The sequence below is a fragment of the Marmota marmota genome, unplaced genomic scaffold (assembly GCF_001458135.2).
Source record: "Marmota marmota marmota unplaced genomic scaffold, marMar, whole genome shotgun sequence".
Taxonomy (NCBI): Eukaryota; Metazoa; Chordata; class Mammalia; order Rodentia; family Sciuridae; genus Marmota; species Marmota marmota.
This window is the reverse complement of record NW_026000021.1, coordinates 1,008,397-1,021,251: the sequence shown is the minus strand read 5'-3', so window position 1 is coordinate 1,021,251 and position 12,855 is coordinate 1,008,397. Positions and strand designations below refer to the sequence as shown.

Sequence of the window (12,855 nt, the reverse complement as noted above, 5' to 3'; positions counted from 1 at the left end):
GAGTGACCTTCCCTGTCGCCGTGCGCTGCGCCGCATTACCGGGACCCCAGCCCATCTCCCACCTAATTGCACCCCGAGCCATCGCCACTCGCCTGGCGACCTCCATGCTTTAGGACCGAGCCACGTGCGACCGGTAGTAGAAGAACCCGGTCCTGGTTCCCCACCCGGTGCGCTTCCTCTTCTAGGGACAGAAGCCGCGCGCACCGGGCGGGGTGGGCAGGGCCAGGGACCGAACTGGGGAGAAGCAGGCGATCAGAGTTCGGGGTGCACCTCTAAGCGCCCTTCCTGGCGGCCCCCAGCCGAGAGCCTTCCGCATGCCCTCAGGCTCTGTGCAGCCGGTCCCCGGGGAGGGCGGGCAGCCATGGGCGGGACCTTCCTGGATCTTCCTATCCTGGCCCTTGGCTCCAGCACAGTCCCAGCAGGGGCGCGGGACCTTGGTCCAGAGGAGGCTGGACTGCCCAGTGCCCGCCCCTGCCCAAAGAGCCCTTGCCTGGGAAGTTCCCCTTCCTGTCCAGTTCCCTGAAATTTGGGGGCAGGCTGCCCGGAGAGGTGTGATTGGAACTTTGGTCACTCTGGCTAGATGAAGGAGGGTGCGACTGGCAGTTTTTTCGTGTGGGAGTCAGGAGGCGCAATCTGTGGGGAAAAGGAAAATTCCCACAGGTTCTTTTGAAGCCCTGGCAGAGGGCAGGAGGGTGTTCGGAGCCACTTCTGCGACAGGCTCCAGAAGTGGGGTTCTGGAAATGCCCCAGGGAAGTATTTCTGTCCATCAGAGTGCAGTCATGATATAATTAATAGCAAACATTTATTGCACATTTATGTGTTCCAGGCCTCTTGCTAAGGGCTCTGCACACAGTATCCCAGCTAATCATCACAGCAGGAAGGCATCTTTATTATCTCTTGTTACAGATGGAGATGCTGAGCCTCAGCGAGCCTGGGTATTTTGCAAAGACACTCAGTTAGCAAGTTGCACAAGATTTGAACCCTGATTTATCTGACTTGGGAGCCAGGAGGAGCCTACTAGTGGAGAGGGACAGGCTGGGTCCTCAGAGGATCCTGGCAGTCCAAAGAATGCAGTGCTAGAGGCCAGCATGTCCACAAGACCAAAGGGTCTCGATGGGTGTGCCCCCTCAGTCACCTGGAGGCTCTGTTAAAAAATGCCAATCTGGACTGGGGCTGTAGCTCAGTGGAAGTGCACTTACCTAGGATGTGTGAGGCACTGGGTTTCATTCTCAGCACCACATATGAATAAATAAAGGTCCATCGACAACTAAAAAATATTGTTTAAAAAAATGCAAATCCCCAGGTCCCACATTCAGTGGATGGAATCAGTCAGGTGCACCTGGAGGGCCTGGGCCCACCTCTACAGCAGGTTGCAGAGGAGCTGTTGGGAGCAGGTGCTTCAATGTCTGATGGATAAGTGGATATAGTGGGGTAGAAGGTGTCTCTGGGAGAGGAGGAGGAGGAGAAGGCTCTCTGAGAGGCCTTCAGTGGTGCACAGGTGGCCTCAACCAGGCAACCTGGGAGGAAGGTATGGAGTTGACATCAGGTAATGCTGGCCTTAGAGCCCACAGGGAGTTTTTAGGCCAGATCCCTGGTCAGTCACTTGAGAGTTGAACAGCCTTAGCCCAAGCCTTTTGAGATCTTGAGGGATCCTGTTAAGGTCTTGGTCAAGCTGTGACCACAGATGTGCCCTGTCCAGCCTAGAGACGTCAAATAGGTGGATTCCTCTCCCATTCATGTTTCCTGTCCTTTGTCCCATAGCCCTTTCCTCCCTGAACTTATCAGAGAGCAGAGTGATAGGCAAATTAAAAAGTGAAAGTTTCTGACAAAGTCCAAAGTGGAACACCTGAGCACCAGGTTGGGGAAGTGGTAGCTGACTGCCTATAGGGCAGAGAGCCTGAATCTCAGCTGTCAGTGAAGTCTTGAACTTGTTTCTTCATCCCATCAAGCAGGGATGATGATGGCTGCCTGTGGGTTCACTGTGTGGAGTGTTGGGTTGTGGAAATGTTATGAGATATCAGGCCCTCTCTCTTCCCCTAGGATATGTGCATTAATCCAATGGGACTTTACAGGCTCGTTGCTTTTCTAGTCTGAACCCTGGGTTCCCTGGAAAAGGTAACTGAAGCCCAGAGAGTGACCTCCAAGATTCTCTTTGTGGCAGAGCTGGCTCCAGCTCCAGGGTCCAGAGTTGCCAGCTCGAAATCTTGGCCAGTGCCTCTCAGCCTGGAGGAGAAGTCTGCTTCATTCCTTGTCCACGCTGCAGAGGAGAAGCTCAGTGGGCTAGGGTGGTCTTCAGACAGCTGGGGTGCAGTAGGAAGCAGGCCATTCAGGAACTTGGGTTCCTCTGCCTTTCAGCTACGACTGGACGCACCTCTTCTTGCCCTCTCTACCATGCCTACTTGCCAGGAAGTCCTGGGCTGGGCAGGTGGGAGCTAAGCTAAGCCTGTATGTAACTGGTTTCTAGTTTGGGAATCAGAAATGTCCCCCTTGATTTAAAAGGAGGAAGTCTGCCAATTTCAGTAGTTATTAAAAATCTAAGGCCAAATTGGCTGTATTCTTCCTCCTGGAAGTTAAAGGAGCATGTGCCTCTTCCACACCCCGGCCCCCCAAGCCCCCATCCCATTTCAGGAGACTATGGTGATAATAGAACTTGGAGACAGGAAGGCAGAGGATGGGGCAGGTGCTCTGGGTGGAATGCAAACATTTGACTATAGAAGTTTCACTTCCTCCTGGCTGCCCCCTGCTACCTAGGCCCACCCACCTATCCAACTCTACCTCTCAAGGTTCCCAAACCTCTTTGCATTTCCTCTGTCAGCCCTTCACACACCCCCAACATCACACCTGAAATGCAGTCCTCACCCTTGCCATTCAGCCTCCCATGTGCCAGGCCCCGGACCAAGCAGAGAACAGGCATGAGCTCGTTTGTTCCTCCAAACTCTTAAGAGATGGATAATGCTGTTCTCCCAACCACATAACGCTCTCAAGGACAGATGAGATTCCAGTCTCTTCTTTCAACCCCAGTCCTGAGACTCCTAACCACTTAACTATATGCCTATCCAAATTCTGCTTCATCTTTTATTCATTCAACAAACACTTACTGAGCACTCACTTTGTGCCAGGTACTCTGAGCCCCACTTCTGGCAGGGTGAATGTCACAGCCATCATTTGTCACTCCCAGAGGCTCTTACCATCTACATATTTTTTAATACAAGTAAGGAAACAACCTCAGAGAGGCCCAGGACCCACAGCTATTGTGAGCCAGGATCCAAAATCAGAGACAGCACCTCCCCACCCCCAAGTTGGAGATATTGACTGCTGTGTTGCTTCCAGGGTCGATGGATGCTAGTGAATCATAAGCTGCATGGTTTCTCAACCCAGGACAGAGTGTCTCCCTCCTATTCAAGTGTGGCCAGCTCTCCAGAAACATTGCTCTGAGTTGTCGATGGTTCAGTTGTTTCAGTACCACAGAAACCCTGTCTGTGGAATTCCTCCATACTAAACTCTTCCCAGTCGGTCTGCCCTCGTACATCACATCGTCACCTGCAACAGGTGAGCACAACTTGTTCTGTAATCAGGTGGTAAATTTTTCCTACCTCCATCTTCCACTTCATGACAGGTAGTTAGATTCTAACCAAGCAGAGCAATTTTGTCTTGGGTATTAGGAATTGAACTCAGGGGTGCTTTGCCATTGAGCTACATCCCCAGCCTCTTTAATGTTTTATTTTGAGGCAGGTTTTTACTAAGTTGCCTGAGACCGGCCTTGAACTTGCAACCCTTCCTCTGCCTCCAAAATTGCTGGGATTACAGACATTCACCACCATGCCTAGCTGCATATTTTAAATAATTTCTTACTGTGCTGGGGATGGAACTCCGGACATTGAGTATCCTAGGCAAATGCTCTGCCATTCAGTTCACCCCCAATGTCAAACAGCTGGTTTTTAAGCCTTTTTGAGCGGTAAGATTAGGAGATTAAACTGGAAAAAAAAAGTTACAATACCAAGATTATAACACCAATTAGTGGTATAAATGTAATGGAATGTGGAGGGGCCTGCTAATCTTTTTTTTTTTTTGGTACCAGCGATTGAACCCAGGGGCATTTAACCACTGAGCCACATCCACAGTCCTTTTTTTGTATATTATTTAGAGACAGGGTCTTACTGAGTTCTTTAGGGACCTGCTAAGTTGCTGAGGCTGACTTTGAACTCACAATCCTCCTGTCTTAGCCTCCCAAGCCTCTGGGATTTTAGGCATGTGCTACCAGGCCTGGCACCGCTAATCTTATCATGGGGGAGTAGGCTGCCTAGTTCACTTGCAGACAGTAGGGCTCCTAAGGCTGGTGGGCTGGGGTCTGGGATGGAGGGACCCCTCCTGTTACTATAGGCATTGTGGGATGGCTGTCAGGCTGTGGGGAGGTGGTGGTACCCACAAACGGAAAGGAAAGAAGCAATATGGTCTAGACCTGGCCATCAAGGATTGTGATGCAAGAGTCAGAGGTGGCTGCCATCTAGGAAAGCCAGGCCCTCCCGTTGTCCTAGTTCAGAGAGCTGCAGGGTGGAGACCACATGCTCTGCTGTTGAGAGTTCCAGTGTGGCTGCTTTTTGTTCTTCTTGCTACAACTCCTGTTGAACATCTGGCAGGGATATCTGGAATACCAACGGGAGAGGGCTTTCAAGACCCGGGAGCTCAGGGTGCAGCAGGGTCTCAGAACTCTAGGAGAGTTCTGACCTGGAGCGCTGAGGGACTTTGGGGTGCTTGCAAGCCCCTTTCCACTTGAGTCTGGGGGCTGTGTTTTCTAGGGAAGTATGGCTTCTGCACAGGGTGGCTTCTCCAAGGGAATACAGAGAGCACCCAGCAACTTTGATAGGAACGCAGAGCCCTGAACCTCTCCCCAGTCTACTGAATCAGGGACTCTGGGCTTGGAACTGCCTGCACACCTGCCCCCGAAGCTCTCTGGGCAATCTCAGTGGATTCCAGGGTTCTCGAATGTCTGAAAGCTCTGCTTGAGCTTCATTGACTTAACAGGCATCTGCCATCCTCACAGGGAGCAGAACATGGAGGCTGTGGGGCGGTGTAGACGTGCAGGGGTGAGGGACGTGCAGGTCCCTGCCCTCAGCTGACACAGTGGGGTGATGGTAGTGCACCCACAGCCACAGAGGGGGAGGAGTTCAGAGCCACACGTGGTAGGTGGTAAGTGGTCCCCAAAGAGCAAGGACATGAGCAGTATCATCAGAAGAGAGAGGGAAAGCAACCTGTCCAACATCACAGTAACAGGTGGCTGAATCAGGCCTATCTACTAGATAGTAACCACCAACTAACACAGCTGCCTCTCTGAATTCAGAGTGGGAGAGATTGTTGGGAGGCTCTTAGGGGACTGGCAGGCACCATATGTGCCCAAGAGCTTGGAATAGATCTTCAAGGAAGGGGGATTGGTATGGGCCAGGAAGTGGAAGTAATTGGCTAAACTGGAGAGGAAGCAGGGGACTGGAAGGAGGGTAGTGCTGGACTCTAGGGAGATTCCAGAATTTACCCCTGTCCTCAGAAGTTTTCCCTACAGTAGGAGAGACAAGACACAGGAGGTCATAGCAGTCAGAATGATGCAGCCTGGCTCTGGTTGGTTGTCATATAGAGTAACCCTGCCTGAACCCCAGGGGGAGGTGTTCTGGTTATCAGATGCTCGGGGTTACTCAGATTCCATATTCCAAGATGGCTAGTTTTCAAACAAATTGAAAACAATCAAATATACTTGTCCACAAAACAGGACTGTCCATCCGTCTGCCTTTTTCCTCACCGTCTGTCTGGCAAGTAAAGATAACAATAAGCTTTTGTAAGTGCAAAATGTTGAGAGAATTATCACTAAGCCCATGACAGCCAGGGTGATTGCAATAAATTACCCCTGCAGAAACTGATAAATCACCACATTCGGCAGCCATTATGTTTGGCTTCGGATCTTGGAGAATCTCAACGCCTTCTCTCTTTCTGCGAGGTAGTCTGCCTTGTGCTGGATGACATTTATTCATTTTATGCATCTTGGGTTCTGCTGGCTGTCCCGCCTCAGTTCCTGTAGCAAAGGCACCAGAGTCTGAGCCACTAATTATCCCCAGCGAGGTTTCCTGCCCAAACAGGAAGTCTCGGGCCAGAACTGCTGTCTCTCAGTGCACTCTCCAACCGAGCAGCAGTCACCACCCCGGGCCCTTCCCTGTGGCCAGCTGGAGTGCAGGCTGAAGGGGAGGCAGCCCTCAGCCCTGGCCACAGGTTGGAGATCCATAGGGGAAAGGGGTGGCCCAGCTTGCCGTGGGGCTGCCAGGAGCTCCAGAGCTCCAGACCCTCTCATCCAGATGTCCCACCTGCCTGTTGTTGGTAAGTCCTGTTAGGGTACCGATCCTGGGGGGAGGTGGCGTGTGGAGGGGTGGGCTCCCTCCTCGCCGGCCAGTCCCCTGGCCTGCTGTACTGTGCCCTTCGCATCTCTAGGGAGTCCAAATAATTGGATTCCTCTTGAAGGACTGGAACTGGCAGCAAAGAGCACAGTCTAATAGGATCCCAAAATAAAGTGGGAGATCATCTTGTGTGCACATCTTTTGAGGGATGGGCGTCTAGATGATTGTCAGGAGTGCTTTCAAAGTAAAGGGTTCAAGTATTTATCGCACAGGGAGCCTGCAGGTAGCGAGAGCAACAGCTCTGTGAGTTCGGGTGTGTTGCTTAAAAAAAAAAAAGTTAATGTTTACGACGCATTTCTGTAGAATACAGGCCCATTGGGAATTATAAATTTTACTTCTTGGTATCCATTTGTGTGCTGGTTTATCACGGAATTGCTGCTGCAAGTAATTGAACCGGATTTTTCTAGCATGATTTGAAAATCTCGATGTTTGTAAAAAGCCCTATCAATTATTCATTCACTTTTATTTTGCAAAGTGGTGTGGGGATAAAAAAAAATTCTGTTTTCTCTCAGACTGAAGGTGCACGTATGTGGACATGTGGACTGGCCTGCGTGCCCGCCTGAGCTTTCTGTCTTCTCTCTGGTTGGAACATATCCGCCTTCCTTTTAAAAATATAATGATTTTTTTATGATGTCTAAATAACGATTCCAGGCAGTATTACAAGAAATATAACAGTAAAATGTTTGTAAGAGTCCCTCAGAAAGGGAAAAATGCCCACAGAGAAAATAGAAATGCACTGATTAACTGAATGTTGCTATTGCTGGCTTTTAAACCCCGATTTGAGACTGGCATTTCCTGTCGCCTCTCCCCTCCTGTCAACTGTGGGAGGTTGGGGGTCCTGTGAGGAGAGGGACCTGGAGCACTGGACTCCTAATCCTGAGAAGGTCCAGGAAGGACAGCCTGGGGCCGTGCTGCCGTGGTCCAGGGTCTGGGATAGAGGCCAGCTCCAGGTTTGCAAGTTCGGTCTTGAACGTGAGGCTGAGCGTTTTAAGCAGCTCAGTGAGGGGAAGGGAGAAGGACAGGAAGAGAGCAGACCTGAGCCTCATGCTGACCAGGTGACCCAATGTGACGCCCACATAAGGACCTGCCACCCTTACCAACACAGAAGCAGCCTGAAGCATCATGGGATGAGGGTGCAGTACGTCCAGGCCAGGCAGGAGCCAACTGGGACCTGGAGGAAGTCCCTTAACCTGTTTGAGCCTCTGTTTTGAGATCTGCAAAGTGGAAGTAATGATAGGTTTCCGCAGGTCACACCCGCAAGCCCACAGCCACCGTCCTGATCTTCCCATGGGTGAGTCTGGCCTCGCCCTGTAGCCACTTCTGGCTTTTGACTCCTGGCACTGTGATTGATGTTCCTGTGCCAGGCACTTGCGGGGTGCTGCGATGTGCCTGCCCACTGCCTCTGTGTCCCAGGGGAAATCCTGGGTTACCACACAAGGGCAATCATGTGTCAGAAGCATGCAACTAGGAGACTTCCCTAAGACTTGCTTCTATTTGCATAGCAAGTGCCCTAATTTTTACTTACATTGTATAGACGGTCCCCAACCTACAATGGATGGTTTGATTTAGGATTTCTTGGCTTTACAGTGGGCTGAAAGCAATGCATATTCAGTAGAAATTGCACACTTCATATTTTAGATTCGGATCTTTTCCCAGGCTAGCAGTAAGCAAGTTACAATGTTTTCAATTTTTGATATTTTCAACTTATAATGGGCTTATTGGATGTCACCCCATCATTAAGTCAAGGAACTTGGGTATGTTTCAGTCAATAAAATGAGAGAAACTTTCTAGAAGCTATGATTCATCTTACCTGACTGGGGAAATGTGAATTATTCATATCAAAGGGCATTAGGTCTAATATTCACATTGGCATATGGGAGGGTTGACAGAGATTATGGGGGTAGGGGTAGGGCCCCCCCATCACCTTCTTGGACCGTTAAAGGAAGGTATCTGGCTTTATCCTGTCACCTGTGTGCAGAAAGCCAAGAGGGGGCAAAGGAGAGATCGATTCTGTCTTAAAGAAGAGTCAGGCCTTCCTGTTGGAACTTGAGCTTCATTAATTGGAGAGAAGGGACTTTGCAGGGAAAAAGAATAAGTCAGAGAAAAAGCAAAGGGTCTAGGTGGACATAAGGCTGTACACCAGACTGGCCCTTGTTGGGAAGGGCCAAGGAGACCGCATATCTGCCATGGCCCCAAAAGCCCTTGGACCCTAGAACCATTGACCCAGCATCTCTAAAGCCTCCTTCCATGGGTACCCCCAGACCAGGCTGCATCTCAGTGCACCTCAGATCTGTTGTTTGATTTTTCACTTGGACCAAAGCTGCAGGAGTCTACTCAGGTTCTCATACTTATTGGCAGTATTTAAACTCACCTGTACATAGATAGGCCTCTGTGTTCCTAAGTTTATCAAATAGTGAAACGTTTGGCCATACCTCCAGGCAGCAGTAGAGTTAGAAGCTCCTGATGTCACTTTATTGGGTGCTAGGAGGCCCCAGCTAGGTTCTGAGAGAAGACCCACAAGCACACCCCGTCCTCAGGCACAGAATCTGGAAGTTTAATCTCTCAAACTGCAAACATTAATTGAGCACCTACTGGGTCACAGATGAGGTGCAAGAGGCACAGAAATGAGAAAGAAGTGGCGTCCATCTGGCGTGGTGACCGACAAGAGAACCGGGGCGCATTGTCAATGGTAATGGCACAGACCAGATTTTGAGGTCCCCTCTGTTCTGGCCTAAGGGGAAGCCAGGGGCTGTTTCTGGGTCTATCCTTTTGAGCTCCCTGGGACTCTTGGAAAAGTCCGAGGTGGCCCTGACAGGGATAGGGAAGTGGCTGCCTGATGCTCCCCACGCAGAGCACCTGAAGAGAGGAGGCCAAGTTCAGTGTCCCTATGAGCCAAGAAGAAGAGGCTGCCAAGGGTCAGGGGAGGGTCCCCCGAGGCTTACTGGAAAAGGTAGCTCATGACTAGGCAGCCCAGGGGGAGGCGTACACCTCGGAGCCCAAGACTCAGGCGAAGGGAGGCAGGCTGAGCCTGCTGGCAGATGCCCTGGAGCTGCCCGTGTGTGTCTTGGCCGCCTCTGCCCTCTCTTTGATCCCACATCTATCCTTCTCAACAGCAGGGCCAGAGCTCATTCCTGATTCTGCAAATCCTGCACCATGGGAAGGGGAGGGATGGGGAGGGACAGCCACAGCCCTGGAAAGCAAGAAACAACCCAACCCCAGACGCTGAGACTGCAAATTCAGCCACCACTGCTGATGGTCTCTGGCGTGGCTGGATTAACCAGCCCACTGGGAGCTGGCTGCCCCCACATGCCCGTCCCTGGATGGAACGAAGTCCTTCCTCCCTGGATCCCCCAGTGCCTGCAGTACCTTTGTTGGAGCATTTTACTTCCTGCTGCACCTTATAGCAGATCTTAAGAAGGCAGGCTGTCAGCTGGGTGCGGTGGTGCACACCTGTAATCCCAGCCGTTTGGGAGGCTGAGGCAGGAGGATCCTGAGTTCAAAGCCAGACTCAGCAAAAGCAAGCTGCTAAGCAACTCAGTGAGACTCTGTCTCCAAATAAAATACAAAGTAGGGCTGGGGATGTGGCCCAGTGTTCCAGTGCCCCTGAGTTCAATCCTTGGTACCCAAAAGAAAAAGAAGGCAGGCTGTCATCTGGCCACCTGCAGGGCCCCAGTGCCTTGCTCCCTGCTGGGAACATAGGAGGTCCTCAGGCAATCGGGAATCAGGGCATTTCATGGAGAAGCCTTGGAAGGTCTGACCATTTCTTCATAGGCACCGCCCACATGGATTCCAAAGTGAAAGACACCCTTGGGGGTGTCAAGGGGACCCAAGGGCTTGAGCATTCTGTGCTGCCTGGAGCTCCTGGTCTTGGTGCTGAGCACTGGGCCAGCCTCTTCCCCTTCCCGCCCGACACTAGCTGCCCTCCTGCCCCTATAGGTAGTAATGGAGTGTTCCAACAGGAGAGTCTTCCATGCTGGTCTGTCTCATTCTAGTTGGGAGGATGTGAAGTGCTCCCAAGTCCCCAGTATCTTTATGATCCCCAGTACCACTCTTCTCCCCCAGCTTACTCTGGGCCTGGTGACCATATGTGGCAGGGGAGGGGGCATAGAATTGGCCGTATTGGCTCACCAGAAAGACCCCTCTCTGAGCAGCCAAGAGGGTGCAGGAATAGGGCCCGTGCACCTGACCCTCAAGACCAAGAGGAACATAGGGAAATATAGGAGTCCGCATGGTCAGGGAGGGTTGATGGAGGTGGTGGGCTGGGAGCTGGGTTTGACTGTAAAGACCCAGGAGCACATCTAGATCTAGAGGGGCTCTTGCATGCAAGTGGTTTCAATAAGTCATCCCCTTCCATGGTCCTTTACTGAGCACTAACTTTAGTAGTTTCCAAGTGTGGTCCCTGGACCAGCAACATTGAGAGCTCCAGGGAAGGAGCCCAGCAGCAGGTTTTAAGCCTCAGTGATGCTCATGCACCTCAATTTGACCTAACATGTGCCAGCCACCACTTTGAGTGCTGGGGTCACAGAGGTGAGTTTGCTATTTCCTGTCTTTGAGGAGGTTGGAGTCCTAGGAGGAGATGGACAGGAAAGTAGGGACAGAGGTTGCTCTTGAGGGCAGTGGAGGCAGAGGGGCAGCTGGTACAGGCTTGATCAAGAGCTGGAGACTCTGCTGAGGAGAGATGGCCTGGGGACCCCATGGCATGAGGACTGTCCCTGGCAGGGAGCCTATTGCTTCAATGCCAAACCACCCTGGTATCTATCTGCCCATTACGCTGCCTTTCCTCTACTCTACCTCTCTCCCCCTTGTACCCCTCTCCCCTGGGTCTATTGTCTCCCTCTTCTTCCCCAAGTCCCAGATATCTGTGTCTCCTCTCCTCCAGCTGTCATGGGGGGAAATGAGTTTATACCTCCAGGGCATTATCTCAGAGCACATGTTAGAAAGTTTGCAAGTAAATTTTTCCATTTTGCAGAGAACGCTATATTGATTTGGGTGCATCTATTTCTGCTTTATACAGACAAAAGCTTTTTTTAAAAAAAAATCCTAGAGAGAGAGAGGAATAAAAATGAAAATTGAGTGAATTTAACGGTCCCAGAGTGTAGCATTTATCTCCTAGAACCCCCAGTACAACTGAATGAAGTAAGTGCTGTCGCCCCATTGTGTAGATGAGGAGATGCGACGCAGAGTAAAGTGATTTGTCCAGGCCACCTGGCTAGTAAGTGGTCAGGATGGGATATGAATCCAACTGCCTCCGTGCTGTGCCCTTGCTTGCAGTTTACTAAAGCGATGGATCCTGAATAATCCAGAATGTTCAAGTGCTTTCCTGAGCTCATGTTCTGATGGCTACATTGCGGGCAGCAATGCGGCCTGGTTGGGCAAGCTCCCAAGGACTGATTGTGACTTGGGGGTGTGATTTGGAGAGTCCCAGGGGCTGGTCTGATCCTCTGCCTAATTAGGGAAGATATGAATTTGGGGAGAAAAGGAGATGTCTTAGTTCATTTTCTGTTGCTATAATAAAATACCTAAGGCGGGGTACTTAATAAGAAAAAGACGTTTATTCTAGCTCACAATTCTGATCTAAGGTTTAGGAGCTGCATCTTATGATGAGTTTCTTGCTGGCAGTGTCCTGAGGGGTTGCAGGGTATCACATGGTGAGTGACTTTTATAGCAAACCCTCTGGAGGTGACCCATTAACCCATACATCTGCTAATCATGTGAGTGGATTAGTCCATTCATGAGGACAGAGCCCCAGTTACCTCTCGAAGTTCCCACCTGATCCCACCTTTTAGTGTCTCCTAATGGGGATTACATTTCAACATGAGTTTCAGAGGGGACAAACCATATTTAAACCATAGCAGGGGAAGGAATCAGACCTATAGCCCAGCAAGCAGATTTGCATCTGTGAGCCGGCCTCCAGTCGCATGCCCTTACATAACCGCCCAGACATCTAGGTGAATAGAGGATGATGCCTCCCACCTCCCACCTAATGGGACACATCCGTCCAGTTCACTGACCATCCTGGGAATGGGTGGGTGGACTTCAGCCCTTAGCACATGTCTCAATCCACACGGCCCTGGAAGAGCTGTCTGCTTGTGTGGGTGGGAGCACAGAGAGGGAGCCGTGAGCCAAAGCCGCAGCGCCCACCAAGGCCAAGAGGTACCCAAGGTACCATCCCTGTCCCTGCAACAACAGCCTGCAGGACCCATGAGCCTCAATTCTAGAGGCACAGGGCTTAGAGACCTCAGCGGTGTGGAAAACAGCGAGAGAACAGCTTTAGAAGCTGCAGAGTCACCAGCACTGATCTGCAAAATCCATGCATGGAGCTCATGGAGCGTCCCTAGGGGCTCACCCAGTCCTGCTTCCTCTTAGTGTATTACTAAGAACAGTCGGTGACGGCTCAATTTCTTCCATATATATATATATA

The 12,855-nt window shown here is 51.0% G+C and overlaps 1 protein-coding gene across 1 annotated transcript in view; it reads left to right on the top strand.

The window, feature by feature from the left end:
- The window catches only part of Steap3 (STEAP3 metalloreductase), a 42,561-nt gene that overhangs the window by 5,138 nt on the left and 24,568 nt on the right, over nucleotides 1-12,855 (top strand). The window contains 1 exon segment of the mRNA XM_015501704.2: nucleotides 3,379-3,549. Within this exon segment, the coding sequence (XP_015357190.2) occupies nucleotides 3,379-3,549 (171 nt within the window).